The sequence below is a fragment of the Engraulis encrasicolus genome, chromosome 3 (assembly GCF_034702125.1).
Source record: "Engraulis encrasicolus isolate BLACKSEA-1 chromosome 3, IST_EnEncr_1.0, whole genome shotgun sequence".
In the NCBI taxonomy this organism is placed as follows: domain Eukaryota; kingdom Metazoa; phylum Chordata; class Actinopteri; order Clupeiformes; family Engraulidae; genus Engraulis; species Engraulis encrasicolus.
Window position 1 is genome coordinate 19,046,164 of NC_085859.1, and position 21,899 is coordinate 19,068,062.

Here is a 21,899-nt window from a genome sequence, read left to right on the forward strand (position 1 = left end):
TACAAAAGAGAAAAGAGAAATAAGGGTGTGTTGCATGTGGATATGTCATCTATCATAATGAGGGCGCTTGTCTTGGGGTTCATTTTCCCTGGTCCCAAAGCTGCCACCACCTCCTGCCCTCGTACACACCATACTGTAGGTAAAAATAATTTCCTGAAACTCGCGTGGCTTCCTCTGCTCTACAACCTCGTGCCTCATTGTCAACCTGGGTCAAGTCAGTTTCAAATTCAAAACAACCTACTGTACGTATGTGAAGTATCTGTCCGATAAAAAAAAAAACTTTACCCAGGTCGCCAACGAGGCAGGACAGAGTAAAGGAAGCGAGTTTGGGAAATGATTGGCACCCTATGACCAGGTGTTTCAATACAACAGGCTCCAAGGCGTGTAGAGGTTGAGGGCAAAGGTCAGGACCTTTACTGGTCCCTTCACAGCCAGTGGAGCTACCAGGTTAGGGCAGGCTGCACACAGACGGCTTGTGTGTGTGTGTATCTGTGTGCGCATAGTCCATGCCTGTGTGTGTGTGTGTGTGTGTGTGTGTGTGTGTGTGTGTGTGTGTGTGTGTGTGTGTGTGTGTGTGTGTGTGTGTGTGTGTGTGTGTGTGTGTGTGTGTGTGCCTGAGAGGCAACAGTCACAGCCCCTCATCCATACCGTACCTGTGCACAGCTTATAGCTTTTCCAATGTCGCCCTCTCCTGTAAATATATTGTCTTACAGCATAAGGGACAGATTGACAGAAAACGAAAAATCATAAATAGTTTTGAGTTACAACAGGTGAGTGTCTCAGTCGGTTTTCAGTCAGTATATTAAGAAATGCACGCTGAACACAGTTAGGTGATTAAGAATTGAAGAAATGTTGAACCACTTATGAAAATGTATTCACTAACACTTCAAACTCAGCGCATCGCATGTTGCTTGGATCCCCACTGTCATCTCCTGTCAAGAGCACACTATGGTCAAACCGCAATAAAAGAGGTGAATTTAAAATTTCTCCTTTTTACAAAAGTTGAAACATTAGCAAACATTAGGAGGACATTTCCCAACACAGTCTGCCTTGCCACATAGTGAGCTTACAGGAAACCAACAGCAGGTGGCGACACTTGCTGTATTTTACACATCTTGGCGAGAAAAAACAACAACAAAACAAACAAAAAACAAAACAAAAACAAACCTCCCAAAGGTTACGTTTTGAATGTAGTGTGTTTAACTTAACGGAATGGCTTGGTAAAAGGACAATGATGATGATGATAATAATAATAATAATGATTAAAAAAAAGAAAACAAAACAAATGAAAGATATTCTTCAACTGATACTTCAGCACTGCTCTTGCAGATCATCAATTAACCGCAACAGTAACTTCAGCTACACCTTCGATTATGTTGCCAGTCAGACCCTCTCTATCCCCAACTAAACATCCACCCTTAACCCTACCCACACCCCCCACCCACAAGTCCCTCCCCAATTTGTTTTGGTCCAATCACACCTGCTGTCAGTCAGACAAACTCTTGCTTGGCCCAATCAGAGCATGGCTACCATTTGCCATACGCCACTCAAGAGGTGTGCAGTCAGCTCTTACAAATCTGACAGCTTGTTATTTGGAGGTACATCTAAGTACATTGCTGCCCTCCTCTCCATCAGCCTTTGGTTGAGTAGGTAGGACACAAAATAACACCTGATGGCATTCATCATACAGTTGTACACTTAACAGGAGTGAGACAACATTTTTACCACACAGTCTGAGTCCAATCTATCTTTCTGGTTTAAACCAATACCATATTACTGAGTATGGGAAAATATAGTTATTTAAATAGTATAATTACTGTATATACATATACATGTTATGTGTTTCTTAATGTATTAACAATTTGACAATGATTCCCCAAGCAGCTACATATATTTCTTGTGTTGAACCATCATCGTCCAAAAGAACAAGGAAAATGTATCTGTTTTTTTTCCAAACAATTCCCAAAGATTAAAAAAGTCTTTTTTTTTGTTATTTGAACATCCCTTTTTAGCTATGATGCACACAATACGTTCAGCTGAAGCTGATGTCATAATGAGGAGGAGATGGTAAGAATGATTAGACAGCTGTCAGTTCTGTCCATAATGTGTATAAAACTGTTATACTGACAGATGTTGCGTGTGTGTGCATGTATGCGTGTAGTGTGTGTGTGTGTGTGTGTGTGTGTGTGTGTGTGTGTGTGTGTGTGTGTGTGTGTGTGTGTGTGTGTGTGTGTGTGTGTGTGTGTGTGTGTGTGTGTGTGTGTGTGCGTGCGTGTATCTGGTCATTTATCCTGCTCCAGTAGTAAACAGTCCCTAAGACATACATCTAGTACAGTTAATTTAATAAATAAAAAACGTCTTTTTTTCAATGTCGGTCGAACACCGTCTCTTTCAGTTGGAGCTTTAACAGAGCCATGTTCTCCTCCCATTGTGTGCCAGCCTTAACGGAGGAGGAGGACGAGGACGAGGAGGAGGCTGGCAGGGGTACAGTCTCTGCTAGAACCACAGAGGATTAGGAGGACAGAAGAGATGGAGTGAGACAGATGGAGGGGGAGAGAAGGATAGAAAGACAAAAAGGCAAGGAGAGACGCAAACATCTAGCTAGGACCGTTAGAAAGAGTAGTGGAGGTAGAGAGAGATAGAAATGATAGATATTGTGTTTGTGTGCGAGAGAAACGAAAGAGAGACAAACAGAGAGATAAGGAAAGCGGAAAGGGGAAATACAGGGCAAAAGGAAAAAAGAGGGACAGAGAGGAAGATAGAACGAGGGAGTGCGCTCTCTTCTGACAAGTGTCTGGTTGTATTTGCATTAGGAGGGCCTTTTCGAGCGATCGTCCCTTCCCAAAATCTACGCCTTTGTGTCCGTGCCGTTCTTCGCCGCGTCGTTTTCGGCCTTCGGAGCGTTCGGGTCGGGCGGCTGGCTATCCTTCCGAGGTGGCATCCGCTCGTTGATTCTGTCCAAGCCCCGGGCCTCCTCGAAGTTCCGGATCTTTCTTGTGGGAGAAAAACCTTGAATGGCTGCCAGAAGATTAGGGAAAGAGAGGAGGTAAAAACCAGGGAGAGAGAGATAGATAGAGGGGGAGAGAGAGGAGGTAAAAACCAGGGAGAGAGAGAGATAGAGAGGGAGAGAGAGATAGAGAGGGAGAGAGAGGGAGCATTAGGGACTAAAAATGTAGCGTGTCAAACCGCCAAAACAGAGCAAGAAATGATCAGTAATCAGACATTATTTACCTCTAACCAAGGAAAGGCTTACAAAAACCATTAAATATTTGAAAAAATACAGTAAACGTCATAAGGAAGAAAGTCAGGTTGCATGCTTTTTCATAAAGTTACAAATCCCATCAACGTTACTTTATATACACTTGGTCAGGTAATACTTTGTAAACCCACAGCACAATGCACAACACAAACATGCGCAATGAACAAAGTACACGTCAATACAGCTTACCATAGTAATTGCCGCAAAAAGTAAGAACATCAGAAGTTAATAAAATCATGACAGGATATAATAATGTAACACAGCGAATGTGAGTGATCTTAAGCGAGATGCTTGCTTCACTGGGAATAACATGAAGGTCCGGTAACACTTTATTTTAGGGATACATCTATTAATACATAATAACATAATACATACAATATTCCTGTATAAGTAACTTGTAAGGTGTGTACAAAGCAAAATCAAACATTTGTTAGGCATGTATTCGCAAATGTCTTGTTCATGCACAATAAGGGATTTATTACCAATTTAACCTTAGTAAGGACCTAGTAGGCCTTAGCATTTGCTTAGTACATGCCTTACAAGTTACTTATGCAGGCATTAACATTGTATGTATTAGTGCTTATAGATGTATCCCTAAAATAAAGTGTTAGCAAAGGTCCCTAATTGCAAATCAAGGACTGCTAATGATGCACGGTATGTCATTAATAAGGATGTACCTGTAATTCATATTTCGCAATTAACCACTTAAGTACGTCAGTGATGACATCAAACACAACACCTAATTTCTTAATCACAACAGCCAGAGCACTGCCACTATTTAGAAAGGAGGTCAACCCCCAACAGACTCAGCACAACACACACAGCACAACAAAGTCAAATCTACAGGGCAGTACTTGCACAGGACACATGCAAAACAAAACCAGCGCTAGGGGTGTAAACAATAATCCATATGTATTGATGCATCGATCCTACGGCCAGCAATTGAATCGAATCGAATCATATCATATTGTGGGGCATTCTGAAGTATAGAAAATAATCGAATCGCTGGCCCCTGCACAATGCCCTAGCTGTTAATTGTGCAACATAATATAAGTGGAAAAGTAATTGAAAAAAAAAACGAATCAAATCGTATAATTTTGCGGGGCATTCTTAAATATAAAAAATAATCGTGAAATCAATATTGAATCGTATCGTCATGGAGAATGTCATTTACACCCCTAACCAGCACACATAGAAAGCTACTCTTTCAGTAACTCAAAGAATCAGCCTTCTCAAAAACGCAGCTCTTAAGCCTAATATCACCATTGACACACACCAACACTAACACCAACAAACAAGCATGCACATGACACAACACCATGACAGTCACATTTGGAATGTAGATCACCATGAACCTAGTGGCCTTGCTGCATTAGCTGCCTCTTCTGGGAAGTTGTGAGCATGCCCCAGAAATGCCCCCCTTCCTTCCCCTTACTGCTGATTTTCTCCTCATGTACAGTACTCTCTCCCTCTCCCTCTCTCTCTCTCTCTCTCTCTCTCTCTCTCTCTCTCTCTCTCTCTCTCTCTCTCTCTCTCTCTCTCTCTCTCTCTATGTTTGTGTTGTCTGTCCCCGTTTGTGCATGCATGCGCGCACGTGCGTGCGTATGTGTGTGTGTGTGTGTGTGTGTGTGTGTGTGTGTGTGTGTGTGTGTGTGTGAATGTGCTTCTCCTTGCCTCCAGGGCACTAAGTGTTTACACAACAGCCTGTCACAAGGAGTGTCTGTCCTGGCTGGGCCTTAACCCTCCAGCACTGCTAGGTAGAGGTGGGGTGGGGTGGGATGGGATGGGATGGGGTGGGGCAGGCAAAGATGTTATTCTGGGTGAGGGGGGTAGTGGTGGACCATAGGGACAGACGAGAGAGAGAGCAAGAGAGAGCGAGAACGAGAGAGAGAGAGAGAGAGAGAGAGAGAGAGAGAGAGAGAGAGAGAGAGAGAGAGAGAGAACGAGAGGGAGAGAGAGAGAGAGAGAGAGAGAGAGAGAGAGAGAGAGAGAGAGAGAGAGAGAGAGAGAGAGAGAGAGAGAGAGAGAGAGAGAGAGAGACTTGCGACCTAACGAGATTAGGAGTCTGAAAATATCCCCTGGGAAAAGCGAGGTCCTCCGAACCCAAGCCTATCAGCGGCACACTTGCCAGGTATTAACCAGCACTACTGCTTAGGGCCCGCGCTCAGAGCCAGGCTGGGTGTTGGGGAAGGTGGGGGGAGGGGAGGAGAAGGGAGAGGAGGAAGTTCTCCTTATGGTCAACAGGTGCCGGCAGGCGGCTCAGCCCAGCTCAGCGCGGCGCGGCGGGCGGGCAGGCGGCCCCAGGGATGCTCATGACCCCTACGGTAGGGGCGGGAACAGGAAGTGGATCAGGGTTTAATTCACTACAGCGTCAGACCGACCGCATAGTCAGCAGCAGCAGCGCAGCCAGTCATCATCCACCACATTCACTTCTCCACGGCCTCCTTTACCCTTCACACAACACCCTCTCTCTTCCTGCCAATAAAATGCCTGACCGTGATGCCCGTTTACGCCAAGACAACTGTCTTGAAGCAAACTGTCCTTGCGAAAGAAAACAAACTGTTGGTGCAAGCACATCCAGTGTTCATGGTTCACTCACAGTCTTATCAAGTCACAAAGGGAGATGCTGAGCAGAATCACAGTGGGAGGGAAACGATACAAAAGTTCACAATTGCACTGGGGAAGGGAGTATCACACGACACACACAGTAACACCAACACAAGGCACTGTATGCTACACATACAGGGCTGTCCCCACAGGGACCAAGGCATACCTTTGGCCTCCTTGGCCTCTAAGGTAGCTGTGGAGAAAGGGACCAGAGTGGAGAGAGAGAGTCAGATTTTCCAAAGCAATCTACCATTGGTGTTCATTTTATACAGTACCCATACAATGAGTGCCAGTAATACAGATAAACGTTAAATGGCATTTGTGCTTTGGTAGGCGACATTGAGATCATAGGTTTTAATTGAGATTTAAAGAAAATGAATGTGATGGGGTGGAAATGAAGAGTTCAGATGCAAAACCCCCTAACTCCATTTCTGAAGACCTGCACTTCAATATTTTTAGAGAAACCCGTTGTTGGTTTTGTTTACATTCATGTACTTGATAATACATATAAATAGTTATAATACATGAATAAAATAAAAAAATATGCAATTTTTATAGTTTTGTATTAAATAAAAATGAATTAAGATTATTTTCTGAAAAGGCACTTAGAGGTTTTGCATCTGAACTCTTCAAATATAATGCAAGCCTGATCTTCACACACTTTTGGACAGGAGTCAGACAAGGTCTACTACAGGGTCATCATGAGATCCAAGAACAAAGCAGACTCCAGCGTACAGTTGTCAATTGCAGCTGAACATATCTGGTGTGCAATATTTTGGTCGGCTGAACATCAAATTGCCTTACTGTGGACATCTGCACGCTAACGTTCAACTGCAAATGAGGACAGCATGGGACTATAACAAGAAAGAAAAGTCACATTGCGGTTAACTACGTGTATATGGTAGTGAGGTATGGCATAGTTCAGCGTTAACATACACATTCATAATGAATGTTGATAAGCCTGAGACGCTCTGTGGCGAGATAAACCAAACAGTTTGATGTCTTGTCATGAGCAGGTAAAGGGGATTTAAAGGTACACTGTGCAGGAAATGGTCAAAAAAGGTACTGCAACTATGCTGCTCATTGAAACTGGGCTGCATATTGCCAAATTTGATCTTAACATGAAAGTTTATTATAAATATAAAGTAATTAACACATATTTTCTAGTATGGTCCAAGTAGAGTAATTTTTGCAGCTAAAAATGGCTATTTTTGGAATTTCAAAATGGCAGACCATGGAGAAGATCCCCCTTTTCATGTATGAAAAGTGCAATTTTCCCGGTCATAATGAATACTTTGAATTTGGTGGTGGTGGTAAGTATTCATGAAAAAGGTAACATTAGTGAATGGGCAGCATGCATTCTGGAAATAAATAACTAAAAATCTCACACAGTGTCCCTTTAAAGAAAAGCTTCCTCTCCAATCTTAGCAACTAAAGGCTTCATTTTGGTCTGAAAATACTAAGAGACATAAAGGTTCAAAAACTCTGGATTGAGAGACTGAGGCGGTGTGCTTGGGACGGTTGTGATGTGTCTGGTGATCGGTGGGTGGATGAGCAGCAGTCTTCCCTGAGCGTGTGGCTGATGGACGCCAGTGTCCATTTAAATGTCACCTCAGCTGTGTGAGACTGAGTGCAGGGGCCTGGCGACCACGCACAGCACAGAAATAACACACGGCAGCCCTGAGCCCACCCCACCTCACCCCTCTGTGGACAAAAGTCAACCCAAAGGCATTTTGAAAACACATGGCAAGATTTTTTTTTTTTTAAAGATGAAACTGATACAGGGGGGACAGACAGACAGACTCAGCGGGTGAAGCTGCCTTGTAGAAGCAAGAGAAGCAGTGATAGCAGTGGTAGCGCAGAGCCTTTATTATAACCTTAAGGGCACACTGTGCAAGATTTTTTGTTGTTTATTTCCAGAATTCATGCAACCCATTCACTAATGTTACCTTTCTCATGAATACTTACCACCACCATCAAATTCTAAGTATTCATTATGACTGGGAAATTGCACTTTTCATACATGAAAAGGGGGATCTTCTCCATGGTCAGCCATTTTGAATTTCCAAAAATAGCCATTTTTAACTGCAAAAATGACTGTACTTGGACCATACTAGAAAATATTTGTTTATTACTTAGTAAACTTTCATGTAAAGATCAAATTTGGCAATAGGCAGCCCAGTTTCAATGAGCAGCATAGTTGCTGTACCTTTTTTGACCATTTCCTGCACAGTGTCCCTTTAATCTTACCAAAAAGGCTGCAATGTCTTAATATGTTACTTATGGCTCTCAGTAATGTCATAGCAAGGTTGTTATAATGCAGTTGAGTATTTTCAGCAAATAGTGAATAGACCCCATCTGCAGTAAGAGGCTACGTAGAAAAAGAAAGGCAGGAAACAGATTTGGCACTAGAACACAAAGTCAACAGCAACTCTCGCCGTCTTATCTGTGTCGGTCTTACTCTCTATGTTCCCACCTCTCTCTCTCTCTGTGTCTCCCTCTCTGTCCTCTGCAGCTCTCTCTCTCTCCTGTCGCGTGTCTCTCCATCTCTCTTTTTCGGTTTCTTTCTCTTTCTCCGACACTCTTTGAGTTTCTTTGTAAATGTCAGCAACGGGGGTGTCCATAAGACTCTTTCCCTGCCGCTACTTCTGCTGTGTCCACAACAGCTGGCCACAGCAGCATCCTGCCAGCAGCCGCAACCAGTAGCCACTAGGGCTGTAACGATACACTCGACTCACAATTCGATTCGTATCAATATTTTTTTGGAAGTTTACATGTAATAATGATGATGATTTGAAGCTTGGAAGCACTATCACTTCACATAATTTGTTTTTTTTTTCTGGACTGATGGGAAACAAAACTTTGAAAGGGCACATCACGATACTGCCTCCTTGTATCACGATACAGTATCGTGACTCTGTGTATCACGATTTCTCGGTTCGATACAATATCGTTACAGCCCTAGTAGCCACGGAGCTGCCCTTTCGTCCCGACACCTGAAGCTTCACAGCGGATGCCTGAGCAAATCCACTGCCTACAGTCAGAGTGTGAGCAGGCTCACCGCCACTAAGAACAGTAGCAGAGACACTAGCGTGGGTCTAGTCACAAAAAGGCAAAATCTACACTCAGATGGCTTTCAGGCCGACCAGAACGGAGCCGGTGTCGGTGCTCGCACCAGTTAAGGTAGGCACTAAAGTGTTTGTCTGCGAACCGCCAGTGTTCATACCGGGCTCTGAACTGTTTTCCGCACGTGACTGTGTTACCCGGATGAACCTGCTGACGATCACGCTGTCGTCACGGTTCGCAGAGAAAAACCTGGTATTTAGCGGTTCGCATTGCGAACCAATTTTCCGGTTCGCGAACGCAAATATCTGTGGCGTGAACACGACGGTCGGTTCGCGATTAGGTGCGGGAACGGGCTCCAGCACGGTTCTCAGTCGGCCTGAATGTGCTATCAGAGGGCGCCGGACAGTGAGTGTAGAACTCCAGCCAGCTTTGTCTTTCTCTATGTCTTCCACTGTGTGGGCGTACACACAAAGCACAAGGCAAGGGCCATTAAATCTTGTTTCAATTTCCAAATGCAGCGTATCCTATTTGATCTGGCAATAAAAGCATCCCCTAATTGGATGCCTAATGCATACATTATTAGTTTGTTTTTGCCATGTGCCAAGTATTGCTACACACACACAGAGATACACAGTGGTGTAGTCAGGGCAGTCGACAGGAGGAGACAAAAAGGGATCAGTTGCCCCAGGCCCAGGGAAAGCGGGGCCCCCCAATCGGGTCCTCCTCATTACATTATATGTATGGCTCAGGGCGGCCTCTCAGATGGATGTGTCCGGGGCCCAGGCAAAGCTGCCGCCAGCCCTGGGAGTAGCTGCTGTCTACGCGGCGTGCGGTTCCCCCTCATTTCCTTCTGGTGTGGTCTGGTCGGCAGGCAGAGCGGCCTCATTAGTACTCCAGCTTGTCCATGAAGCCCACGCCACAGTGGCGACACTTAACCTCGTTTGCTGTGATCGGTGGGAGGTCACGTCTGGCCACACCGTGCGATGCCAATGACGGATGGAGAGCTGCAATATCACAGCAGCTAGCAGCACGAGAGGCTGCACCTCGGTTTTTTCAGCCCCACTTTTATGACAGAGGGATCATGCACAGTAACATTGTGCAGCGTTACTTCAACACTTAAGAGATTTTAATTTAACTCTCATGGTGTTGCTTCAACACTGCAAGATGTGCTGTGCAGGCTACTAGGCTGCCACTTGGGCTTCAACCACGAAAACATGTGGAGAAAAGGTCTTCTGCACCTCACACACACATCGTGAATGAAAAAAGTGGCAATGTGTCAAAAAGGAAAAGAAATACAGCAATGCCGAGGAGAAAACTCCCCAAAATTCCACTGAAATAAATAGGTCAGATGAGACTCTGTGACGGAAAATAAAATATTCAGAATGTGTAAATGTGTTAATGGCCATACCTATGCTGACACACACTCGCAGATCTGTCACACACACACACACACACACACACACACACACACACACACACACACACACACACACACACACACACACACACACACACACACACACACACACACACACACACACACACCACACTGCTTCGCCTCTGCCAGAGATCAACCCAGAGTTAGTGATGAGGCTTACTGTGTGTGTGTGTGTGTGTGTGTGTGTGTGTGTGTGTGTGTGTGTGTGTGTGTGTGTGTGTGTGTGTGTGTGTGTGTGTGTGTGTGTGTGTGTGTGTGTGTGTGCGCGTGCGTGCGTGTGTATGTGTGTGAGTGTGTGACAGATCTGCGAGTGTGTGTGTGACAGAGTTTTCATGCATTTATTTTTCAGTGGAGACCCTGACGTTAATCTATTACGCAAGACATAGCCTGTGTTACACAATAAATTTGCAGTCACAAGAATGACCAAGTCGTAATGTATTACTAAAGACTCAGTTATGTTATAGGAACGTAGTACTACTATAGTAAAGTCAGTGTTGGAACCGTACACATTATGAACTTTCAACCTGCACTAACTCAAAACATGCACACACACACACACACACACACACACACACACACACACACACACACACACACACACAAGCACACTGCACTTTCTGCACTAAACCCAAACATACACACACTGACACACACACACACACACACACACACACACACACACACACACACACACACACACACACACACACACACACACACACACAGACACACGAACACACACACAAGACGCACACCGCACCTTCTACCTGCACTAAACACATACACACACACACACACACACACACACACACACACACACACTGCTGCTGGTGTACTTGACAGACCTTTTTATATTTATTTTCTTCAAAATGCTACTATTACCATGTCAGAACGCTATAAAGGACTTTTTTTAGGAAAAGCACAAAAACACAACAAATACCTCTTAATGTATGTCCTCTACAAGTCTTCTGTTGTCCAGTCTTGCACTTTAAATGTCTGTATGAGCACTGTCTATGTCCATACTGTCTTAAGTCCATGTATAAGTACTGTCTATGTCTATACTGTCTATGTCCTTACCTTAATTAGTCTATGTCTGTATGGGAAAGCAAGAAATGTAATTTCAAATTCTTTGTATGACCAGTGCATGTAAAGAAATTGACAATAAAAACCTACTTGACTTGACTTGACTTGATTATGAGGCTACAACAGCCAGACTGACAGGTACAGACAAAGCTCGCTAGCCAGGGGTGAGTTTCTCAAAAGAGAAGTTGTTAGCCTGTTAGCAACTTCGGTAGTTGCCAATGGGAAAATGCATTGAAAACAGCAAAGTAGCTAATGCAGTTAGCAACTTTGGTTTTGAGAAATTCACCCCAGACCTTGAGCAGAGCAGACTTTGGAGACACACTTCTCCTCACTCACTCACTCACTCAGTCACTCTTCACAGACATACAAACAGACTCACAGACGCACAGACATCTGTTTGGTCTGGCTCCACTGTCTCCTTGGCAGTGATCAGGGAGAGAGACGGAGGGAGGGAAAGGCTCAAGGCTCAGAGAGAAGGATGGTGGCGGTGTGATGTAACGCTAGGAGTGTTTCACCTTCTGCGCTGTCAGGAGGACAAAGCAATGCGAGCATCGTTGTTTTTTTTCAGTGGGGGAGGAAAGAGGGGGGAACATTTTGAAAAACAAAAAAAGGAGATATTTCAAAAAGGCAGACAGTGAGGCAATGGGAATACATCTGCAGAACACACACTGTCTGCAGTTCAGTCTGTCTGGTGGGCCCTCGTCATGGAATAAAGAGGTGAAGCGGGTTGAAAAGGAGAGAGGAGTGGAGGAGGACGAGGGCTGTATCAGAGTGTTGAGGAACGAACAGTCAGTGTCCTAGATAATTCGGTCTGATATTGTCTTACGTGGATTAAGTATGACATGTTAAAAGGTTATTGGGGCGGTGGTAGCTCAGGTGGAGGAGCCGTTCGGCAACCCAAAGGTTGCATGTTCGAGCCCCGCTCGGCCTGACTCCATCGTTGTGTCCTTGAGCAAGATACTTAACCCCAAGTTGCTCCTGGTGGCAGGGTGGTACCCTGCGTGGCAGCCACGGCCACCGGTGTGTGAATGTGAGTGTGAATGGGTGAATGTGAGGCATACAACCGTAAAGTGCTTTGAGTGCTCGAAGGAGTGGAAATGCAGTCCATTTACCATTTAGCAAAAATGTTTTACATTTTAAGAGTGTTTGATTATTGTTAGGTGCTGTTGCCATCATTATTGAATGGGCAATATGCACAAAACATTTCTTATAGTTCAGCCCAACTGACTATAAAAGGTTTATGTTGGAGTGTTATTTGACAAATCTATTTATGCAGCTGGGAGTGGTGCAAGGTTTTAACCATAATGGTCGGGTGCTTTGGTCAGATGAATTAGCGCTCTGTGTCAGAGCACCTCGAGTATACTGTGCATTAGGGATGGCACAAACCGCACCGAAAACCGAAACCGTACAATTCACACACATACCGAACCGAACCGTGCAATCCATCGCAAACCGCAATTCATGTACTGCCCAGAAAAATAAAGACTTAGAAACAGAGATTCTAGGAGTATCTTATCCAGTCTCTCTGATTAAAACATTAGAGTATAAGACCAAATCAGAGGATGACACAATTAAAATCAGACCATTTTCACATTATAAGCCTATACAAACCATATGTAGGATATTTAGTGATAAGTCCGATTCTATTAGCCAGTGCACCATTTATCATGAACTGAAAAAAAAAGAACCGTAGAGAACCGAAAACCGTGACCTTGACACCGCGATATGAACCGAACCGTGAATTTTGTGAACCGTACCACCCCTACTGTGCATTTTGTTGTAGTGTTCGGTGATGGGTGCATAGGCTTACCACTCTGTAGGGTCTGCTTGCCACCTGACAACACTCCAAGAGGTAGGGTACCAGTGGGGGTGAGGCCCTTGAGAGTCAGTACACTCTCACTCTCCTCCCTGAAAAACACACACACACACACACACACACACACACACACACACACACACACACACACACACACACACACACACACACACACACACACACACACACACACACACACACACACACACACCGAGAGATTCAAATAAGGAATTACATTTCAAATGCAATACAATATGCAAATATGCATATTTTAATTATTGAGTGTTTGCAGGTGCGGCGTTTTCATCATTTCCAGATTGGTGACAAAAGGGAGAAAGACAAAGGCCTTCCTTGTTCGCCACATCCCGTGGTTTCGTTGACATAATGCTCCACCCCAAACCACACCACCCCAACCAAGCTCAGCTCAACCCCAGCCATCACGGCCCACCACACCTGCCTAATGTAATCACATATCAACTGCAGCATCACATTCATCAGCTGACTAATCCCAATCCAAATGTGTGTCTTTCAGCTGATTTAAATTGTATAATAACAAATGTACAATAATAAAAAAGATGCAAGGTTGCAGGTGCAAGGAGATGCAAGGTTTCAACTGCTCAGGGGAATAGGTAGCCTGGACTACACGACTGCTCCCTGTAGCCTAAACAACTGCTGCTCTGTTGGGTTAAACGACTGCATGGTGGCCTAAAGGACTGCTGCCTGCACGTGAATTACCAAAATGCCCGAGCGAGAGAGCGAGAGACAGAGACTGAAATAGAGAGAGAGAGAGAGAGCGAGAAAGAGATGGAGAGAGAGAGAGAGACAAAGAGAGAGAGAGAGAGCGAGAAAGAGATGGAGAGAGAGAGAGAGACAAAGAGAAAGAGAGAGACAAAGAGAAAGAGAGAGAGAGAGACAGAGAGAGAGAGAGAGAGAGAGAGAGAGATGCAGAAATGCAGCTCGACAGACTTGTACTTCTCTGTCTGTGTAGCGTAGTGAGGAACACACCTGAGGACGGAGAAGACGCGGGCCATCTTCCCAATAGCGCGGATCTTGTTCCGGATGACGACATCTTTGCGAACTTGAGGGGTTAAACCTACAATTAGCCACAATTAATCATTTATGACAAACGTACATTTCATTTACCATGTTGTCAGAGAGAGGGACGCCTACAGAAGGCGCGGGGAAATGCTCTACTCTCAGAGCTCAGGACAGAGTCGTGATGGATCAGAGAAATGTAGAAAAGGCAAACGTAAACTAACACGACGAAAGGAACGCCTTTCATAAACGCCCTGGAGCTGATGATTCTGGGCCTTCCTGTTGTTTGATGTGGGATTTAGGAAAATGTCACACGGCTGCACTTTGCATCCATAATTTCAAGTGCAAATAAAGGTACACATGCAAAGAGTGGCCAGCTATAGCAACAAGCAATAAGCCATCGGACTTAACACAACAGACGTATGCCCCATACTTGTGCCACTGCGGCTACGCAGTGTGTGTGTGTGTGTGTGTGTGTGTGTGTGTGTGTGTGTGTGTGTGTGTGTGTGTGTGTGTGTGTGTGTGTGTGTGTGTGTGTGTGTATATGTATATGTGTGTGTGTGTGTGTGTGTGTGTGTGTGTGTGTGTGTGTGTGTGTGTGTGTGTGTGTGTGCGCGTGTGTAGCCACAGGCACAATACAAAGCCGCTCAGCATGCATAGTACACATGACAGAGAGATAGAGTAACACGATTTTAAGAGGAGTAAGGAATTTCTAGAGGTTCTTCTAGAATTTTACTGGAACACTCTACAGCTCCTATAGACGTCTGTGTTAAAAATCTCGCAAAGACATTATGACATCATAATGAGAACTCAAAATTTGGGCAAAATTCTAATCACATATTTGTGATGGTACTCCTCAAAGGGTTAACATCAAGAAGTCGGTGTTGACGGGTGGTGCCAGAGTACAACAATGCAAATCAAGGGGCTGAGCTGTCAGCGGACTGGCAGCTACGCTAGCTGCCAGCACCACAAAGATTTTGTTTCAGTTTCAGGAAGGAATGAATGGGCCATCTGAGGGCAGACAGAGACACCCATATTGCTATTGCATCAGGCCATAACTTCAGACAAGGAGATCAGAGAAGCGGCCAAGGGAAAAAAAGAAGAGGATTGGCCTTTCTAGTTAGTGAGTGAGTGTGAGAGAGGGAGAAGGGGGGGGGGGGGATGATAGAGTGTTTCTGAGTGCATATATGCGTGTGGTGTCAGAGAAAGGGGAAGGAGCTGGGGACATTGAGTGAGTGAGTGAGTGAGTGAGTGAGTGAGTGAGTGAGTGAGTGAGTGAGTGAGTGAGTGAGTGAGTGAGTGAGTGAGTGAGTGAGTGAGTGAGTGAGTGAGTGAGTGAGTGAGCGAGCAAGCGAGCGAGCGAGTGAGTGAGTGAGTGAGTGCGTGAGTGAATGAGTGAGTAAGAAAGAGAGAGAGAGAGAGAGAGAAAGAGAGAGAGAGAGAGAGAGGGAGAGAGAAGGAAAAGTAGGGAGGGGTAGGGAGAGGTGAAAGGTTTACCTTCACAGAGGTCATCATGGCCCTCAGTCATCAGCTCGTCATCGGAGCAGATGTTCAAAACATTCACCAGCATCTCCGTTACTGAGGGTGCAGACATACACATGCACACACACACACACACACACACACACACACACACACACACACACACACACACACGCACACACACACACACGCACGCAGACAGTCACAAATATATCCACACTTCTTCACCAGACAGCTGAGCCCCTGGGCTAAAGTCAAAACAAACGTTTAACCCACTGGTGTAGAAACCTTTCCCTTTCTCAGTCTCGAAATGCATTGACTGTGATGTACACAACACTCGTGACATATTTACTCATCGTGTCACTGGCAAGTTGAAGCACTTTTTGTGTTATTATTAAACACACCAACCAACCGACCGACCAACCCCTCCCCAGAGCCAGTTCTCTCCCACCTTTCTCTCCGACGAAAGGCAGAGACCACGTGAAGACGTCCATGAAGTTGGGCAGCCAGTACGGGTGAGGAGAGCAGTTAAACTGCCGGATGTTCATGACGTTATTCTCGTACTTTAATACAGCAGCTGTGATGAGAGTCAGAGAGAGAGAGAGAGAGAGAGAGAGAGAGAGAGAGAGAGACAGACAGACAGACAGACAGACAAGAGAGACAGACAGACAGACAGACAGACAGACGGTGAGATAACGTAGTGTATGAACTTAAACCACCTCTCAAGATTTATTTCTAAGATATAAGCCTGAGCCAGGTCTGGATTTAGCTCTAAAAATCAGAACAGCATGTGTGACTCGAACACTATGCAGGCTAGCCTTTACCTTTATTATTGTAGACGTCTAGGTAGTTTGGTGCGGAGAAGATTGTGATTAGTGATGGGAAACCCGTCGTCTGGCTTTTTCTGTACATCCTATACCTAAAGGGGGGAAAAACAATACATAGAGCTGAAAAAAATCAAAATCAGATCAAAATGTGTTCAACCAGAGCAAATAAGCCAAAATTCCACAAGGCAGTCTTCCATAAATCTATCCAAGCCTAATCTCCGAAGAAAAGCCAATTTTAGGTCAACCTGATATGAAAATAGATAAATATGCATGCTATTTGTTAAGCTATGACAACAGCTGAACTAATCAGTAGTGTAGCAGTCAAAAGTGTGCAAGTGCACTTCAGAAAAGAGAGATGACACAACCCACTTACCCTGCGTCTTGTGCTTCGTGCGCTCTTATTACCGACAACAAATTATTGTTTGTCAGGAAGTCGCATACTGCCGCATAACTGCAAGTTAATGACAGAAAATCAGTAACGGATGCGAAATGTTAAAAATAACACGAGACAACTGTCAGGTTCTTCATCAGCATAGCTCCAGGGGGCAGGGATGGGAGTTGGGAGTGGGGAGTGGGGGTGCTCTCTCCTGTCTATCAACTTCCTGGGGGACTAGACAGGGAGGGATGGATTGATGTAGTAGCTATGGAGACTGTTATGATCATGATGACGCACTGAGCCCTCAACCTAAACAAAAGATGTATCTTTTCTGATTAGCTGACAAGTTTCAAAGCAGCCCCTTGTAGAAGATTAAAACTTAACTGATGCTAATACAAACACCAACTCCATAGAAGTTGGGACACAAGGTAAATTGTGAATAATAACAAAATACTGCCATTTTCAAAACGTCTGATTCTTACATTAGATGGAGAACGACACAAGAAAACATATCAGCCATCAAAACTGACCAAAATTATTGTTTTGGGGGATACTCATGAATATGTAAAAACAACATGTCTCAAAAGAGTTGGGACGGGGACAATAAAAGGCAGCAAATGTCGAGGAAGACCAAAAACAAAGCAAAAGACAACAGTTAACAGTTAAATACATGAACCGATGAGATTATTTTTTTTAAAATCAAAAACGGTGTTCATTCCTAACTTGGACATGATTTTTCCAGTTTAAATGGTGGGTGTATTCCTTGTCATGTTTTGCAATGTTTTCCTTTCTTTAGTGCTTACAGTGTGACAGGTCTTGACCATAAGCCCGCCATTTTATCAACTGCTGGTCCTTATAATGGAGTTAAACTGTCAAAACATAGTAGAGAATGCAATTTGTCCTTACTATGTGGCAGTAATTGAAGATCTCCATTCAAAATATAATGCATGAGTGGTTTTTCATGCCATTTATATCATTCAGCACTGTATTTAACTCTACAGATGAGTGAGAACAACTTAACCAATGCACTACTGCACCCCCATGTCATCATGGAGACTGACTTTTGAAGTTAGCACTAACACAAGTTGGATGGTCCATTTTCACTGTAGCACAGGATGCATTATTTTCAAAGAGAACTGAGATCTGCAACTTCTGCTGACTTCTGCAAGCAAAGGACAGTTTCCCATGTCTTCTGGGTCTATTTCAAGTGAGCTCGGGACCATAGGAGAATGCTAAACCCAACTTATTTGAGACGTGTTGCAGTTATCAAATTAGAACTGAGTACATATGTCCTCCAAAACAATATGTTGTCTTTTCACTATTCTCCATCTAATGAATGGATTGAATGTTTTGAAAATGATAGCATTTTGATTTTATTCACAGTTTACCAAACGTCCCATCTTCACCAGAGTTGGGGTTTGTAACTTGAGAAAAAGTTTACAAAAGGATATATGAAGACTACACACACTTAAATACAACCCCACCAAACCACACAACAATGAAGATGAAACGAAACTATAAAGTACGGTGCATTCACAGACCAAGACATTGGCTGGTAAGTCAACTGACTGAAAACTACCTGAAAAAGTAGGAGCAACCTCGCACAGAGTTGTGGTTGAAGTACTCCTGGGTCTTCTCGCTACCGTAGTCCTCACCTGGGTCCGCCCAGATCAGGTCGCACATGGGCCCAAACGCCGGGGGCTCCTTAAATCTGTCTAACTGTGAGGAGCAGAGGAGGAGAGAGGTGTTCAGGATCAAAGTCTTGATTCATGTGTGCAATAAAAAAAATATGGTTACACTAAATTTTATCTTACAGAATATTATTTTACATTTATTAGGAACAGTGTAGCAAACTATGTAACAACATGCAACATTGCGGAACAGGGAGTTTTTTAGGATGAAGGTTTTAATTTCTGTATACTCAAGAAATATTTGCATGGAAACATGCACAGTCCCTAACACATTGACTGCCACACTGTTTTAGGATATTTGGCAAGAATCCCAGCAATCTAGACCATGCTTGACTGTAAAGTCAAAGCATTTTTTTGTGTTAGAGCTACAGACATACACTATGGCTAGTTTGGAAGGAGAGACTCTCAGATCTCTCAGACGGTGCAAACAGTTTGTTTCTACATGCCTCTGCGTAAATGATATGGCAAGCAAAACAATAGGTAGTTTTTAGCAAAAGAAAAAAAAAGCTTTTTTTAAATAGAATTTGAGACATGACGAGTTCTATGTTTGCTATTTCGCTAGTTTTTCATTGAGTTTTCGTCATCTATGTCTGTTTTTTCATCACAGAGTTACCAAAATCACACATGAGGTGTGTTTGGAGTATCTAGTTTTCGTTACGTAGTGAAAATATGTGAAAAATACTAGTATAGTTTCAACATTCAACCACAGACTACAGTTTATGCATTCAAGGCACGAGATTAGAAATGTATGTATGTTTGGGACATTCAATGTGTTAAGAGTGATACCTTCGAAGAACCTCCATAAGGCCCTTAAATAATCCCGAAGTACTTAATAAAACAATTTGACACTGATATGGCAAAGCATGGCCCATATGATCAGAGGCTCTGAAAAAAAATATTTTTCAAAGTGTAGACATATTGCAATGATTCAACAACTGAATGAACATCAAGGCATTTGAAGAACCATTGAAACACCTTCGTTTCTTTTTACAGTGCGATATTTTTCCAAGCCTCCAAGCACTTTCTGCATCAGTTGTGCTTGAGTGAGCAAACATGCCATCAGACAGATTACTACATCAGGTAGACAAATTAGTCACATTAACTGCACTGGCAAAACGAACACATGGCAAGGATCTTCCGACTTTCCATAGCTGGGGATTGACACAGCTGGTTGTGACTCTTGTTTTCCAACGAGCTGTCTGTGCAATGACTATTAGCAGAGCATTGGCATAATAGATATCCAAGAAGGCCTCCCTAACACCGAGCTTAGTGGACCTTTGCTACATGTACTACAAGACATTATGTGAAAGTATGCTTCAGGCTTCAAAGACTGTTATGATCGAGTTATAAATGGCAAATCTGGAGTCTTGAAGTTTGATCTACCTGTGAAATATCTGTTAAGGTGCCGGTATGCTTGCTGTAAGATAGGCGAGCGCGTGCACGATTCGTTCATGAGCGCGTTAACATGCGTATTTAATGTCAATTTTGCGCGCGTTGGACACGGCAGCCAAATGCGTGCGTCAGGTGCAATATCTTCAAACTCGCTGGGGGCGATCGTAAGATAGACTGCGCAGTTCCATGTGTGTGCTTGATATGAAGACGACAATTTCAGCAACTTTTAAGAGCGTCTCGTTGAGTTTGTCCGAAATTTCAAACATTTGTGATCATACTTCCTTGTTGCACTTTGAAAAAGTAGCATGCACATACAGGAGTAGTAGCAGTATTCTTTCCTTGCCCAGGGAGCCCCTCTTTTTTTGTTGTTGTTTTCCTTGCCATCTGTGTTCCCAATTTCCACATCCCAATGCTGCGTGCTCTCTGCCCCCTGGATGATACCGCCAGTATTTTGCATCTTGGTCAACTGCTTTTGAAGCAAGCATGTGCTGTCGGTTGCTCGCGGTGACGCGCGTAATTTACAGCTCGCAGCAAGCATACCGGCACCTTTACATGGTGAGATGACATGACATTACAGTAACGGTACTGAACCTCCAGTATGCATTACAATACACATCATTTCTATGAGTAGCATTTTTGCTCTGCACAGCATTGTGGATAAACAATGCAAACAGCCCAAGCCGACATTATGGTATGTGCAAAAGTTGAGAAATGTCCAAATTTTCCAAACGGAAAAGGCGAGTGCCCAATAGCCGAGCAAGACCCAAAGCAGTGCCGCGCCGTGTCGTGCATGCCGTGTCTAGCTGAGTGGTAATGTCAAGCCAGCCTGGTTTGTGCTTCCATTACAAACCGTGTTACCAAGAGTACTGCATGGTTGGAGTTACGTTTTTGGCAGTAACGTAGCACTACTTTACATAGGCTAGTTAACTTGAGGTAAGGCCGACAGATATCTCACCTATCAAAGCAGGCTATAATATTTGGATACAACAATGTTGATTTCTACCTTCTATTTTAATATCAAAGTAATACAGAGTCAAACTAAAGAGCAGTTCAAGAGAGTTGATCTGGTGGCCGCCATGACCGGCAAGGACGAGCTGACACAGATTCTTCGTAGAGGGCAGCGAAAGACTCGATCAGCTCTCTTCAGCTGGCCAGCTGGTTTTCGAGCTGAGTCGAGCTGTGTCATGCCCAATTGAAAAGCAACAAGTGGCGGCCGAGTCACACTGTACTGAGTAGAAAATGGGCAGTGGAAAAGAGCCCTAAAGCGTCTTTCAAGAAGGATTGCGTAGTGTCTGGTGATGGCCGTGGATCAACGGCCTAAAATCGAGGCTTCTATCCAAAGTGACCTGCAGGTAGTTGACAAGTTGATCTTGTGTTTGCTCCCCACTTACTTTTCTAATGTCGTCTAAACAGTTGATTTCTGGAGAGAGGCCGCCGTGGACACACAGGAACTGCTGGTTGAGGAGCGCCGCCAGAGGCAGGCAGTCGAACGCGTCCATGCAAGCGTCATATACCCGCTCCGAATACTTGATTTTACCTGCAGGGAAACAAACACAGTAAAAAAATACCATTGTTCATTTAGCTCTTTTTACACTTTTTACGTAAAAAAATTCAAGAACAATACAGGACCATACAGGGCACATTGTCTCCAATGCAACATAATCAATATTGAAAAACTAAACTAAATGTAACACACTGATTCTGTCATTGCTATGTACATAATTCACTTCATCCATTTATACAGGAATATTATTCTACTTGTCAAGTCCTCCAATGCATATATATCCTTACATGTAATAATTTTCATCTTTGTCTAGGGGTTCTTCA

General features: G+C 44.0%; 1 protein-coding gene across 4 annotated transcripts in view; it reads right to left on the minus strand.

Annotated features, from left to right (window-relative positions):
• Window positions 1-17: 17 nt before the first annotated feature.
• ppp3cca (protein phosphatase 3, catalytic subunit, gamma isozyme, a) overlaps window positions 18-21,899 on the minus strand; it is a 56,076-nt gene continuing 34,194 nt past the window's right edge. The window contains exons 5-14 of one of the 4 annotated variants that reach the window (XR_010034359.1): window positions 21,464-21,609; window positions 18,569-18,708; window positions 16,987-17,064; window positions 16,611-16,705; window positions 16,238-16,363; window positions 15,802-15,882; window positions 14,275-14,362; window positions 13,264-13,361; window positions 3,449-6,059; window positions 2,931-3,018 (exon numbers count right to left, since the gene is read on the minus strand). Coding sequence is in view for 3 of the 4 variants with exons in the window: in XM_063194915.1 (XP_063050985.1) it covers window positions 2,849-3,018; window positions 13,264-13,361; window positions 14,275-14,362; window positions 15,802-15,882; window positions 16,238-16,363; window positions 16,611-16,705; window positions 16,987-17,064; window positions 18,569-18,708; window positions 21,464-21,609 (1,022 nt within the window). In the remaining variant the exon portion in view is untranslated. Of the gene's footprint in view, window positions 6,060-13,263; window positions 13,362-14,274; window positions 14,363-15,801; window positions 15,883-16,237; window positions 16,364-16,610; window positions 16,706-16,986; window positions 17,065-18,568; window positions 18,709-21,463; window positions 21,610-21,899 lie in introns of all 4 variants that reach the window. The other 3 variants (XM_063194917.1, XM_063194915.1, XM_063194916.1) reach the window with 3 other exon arrangements.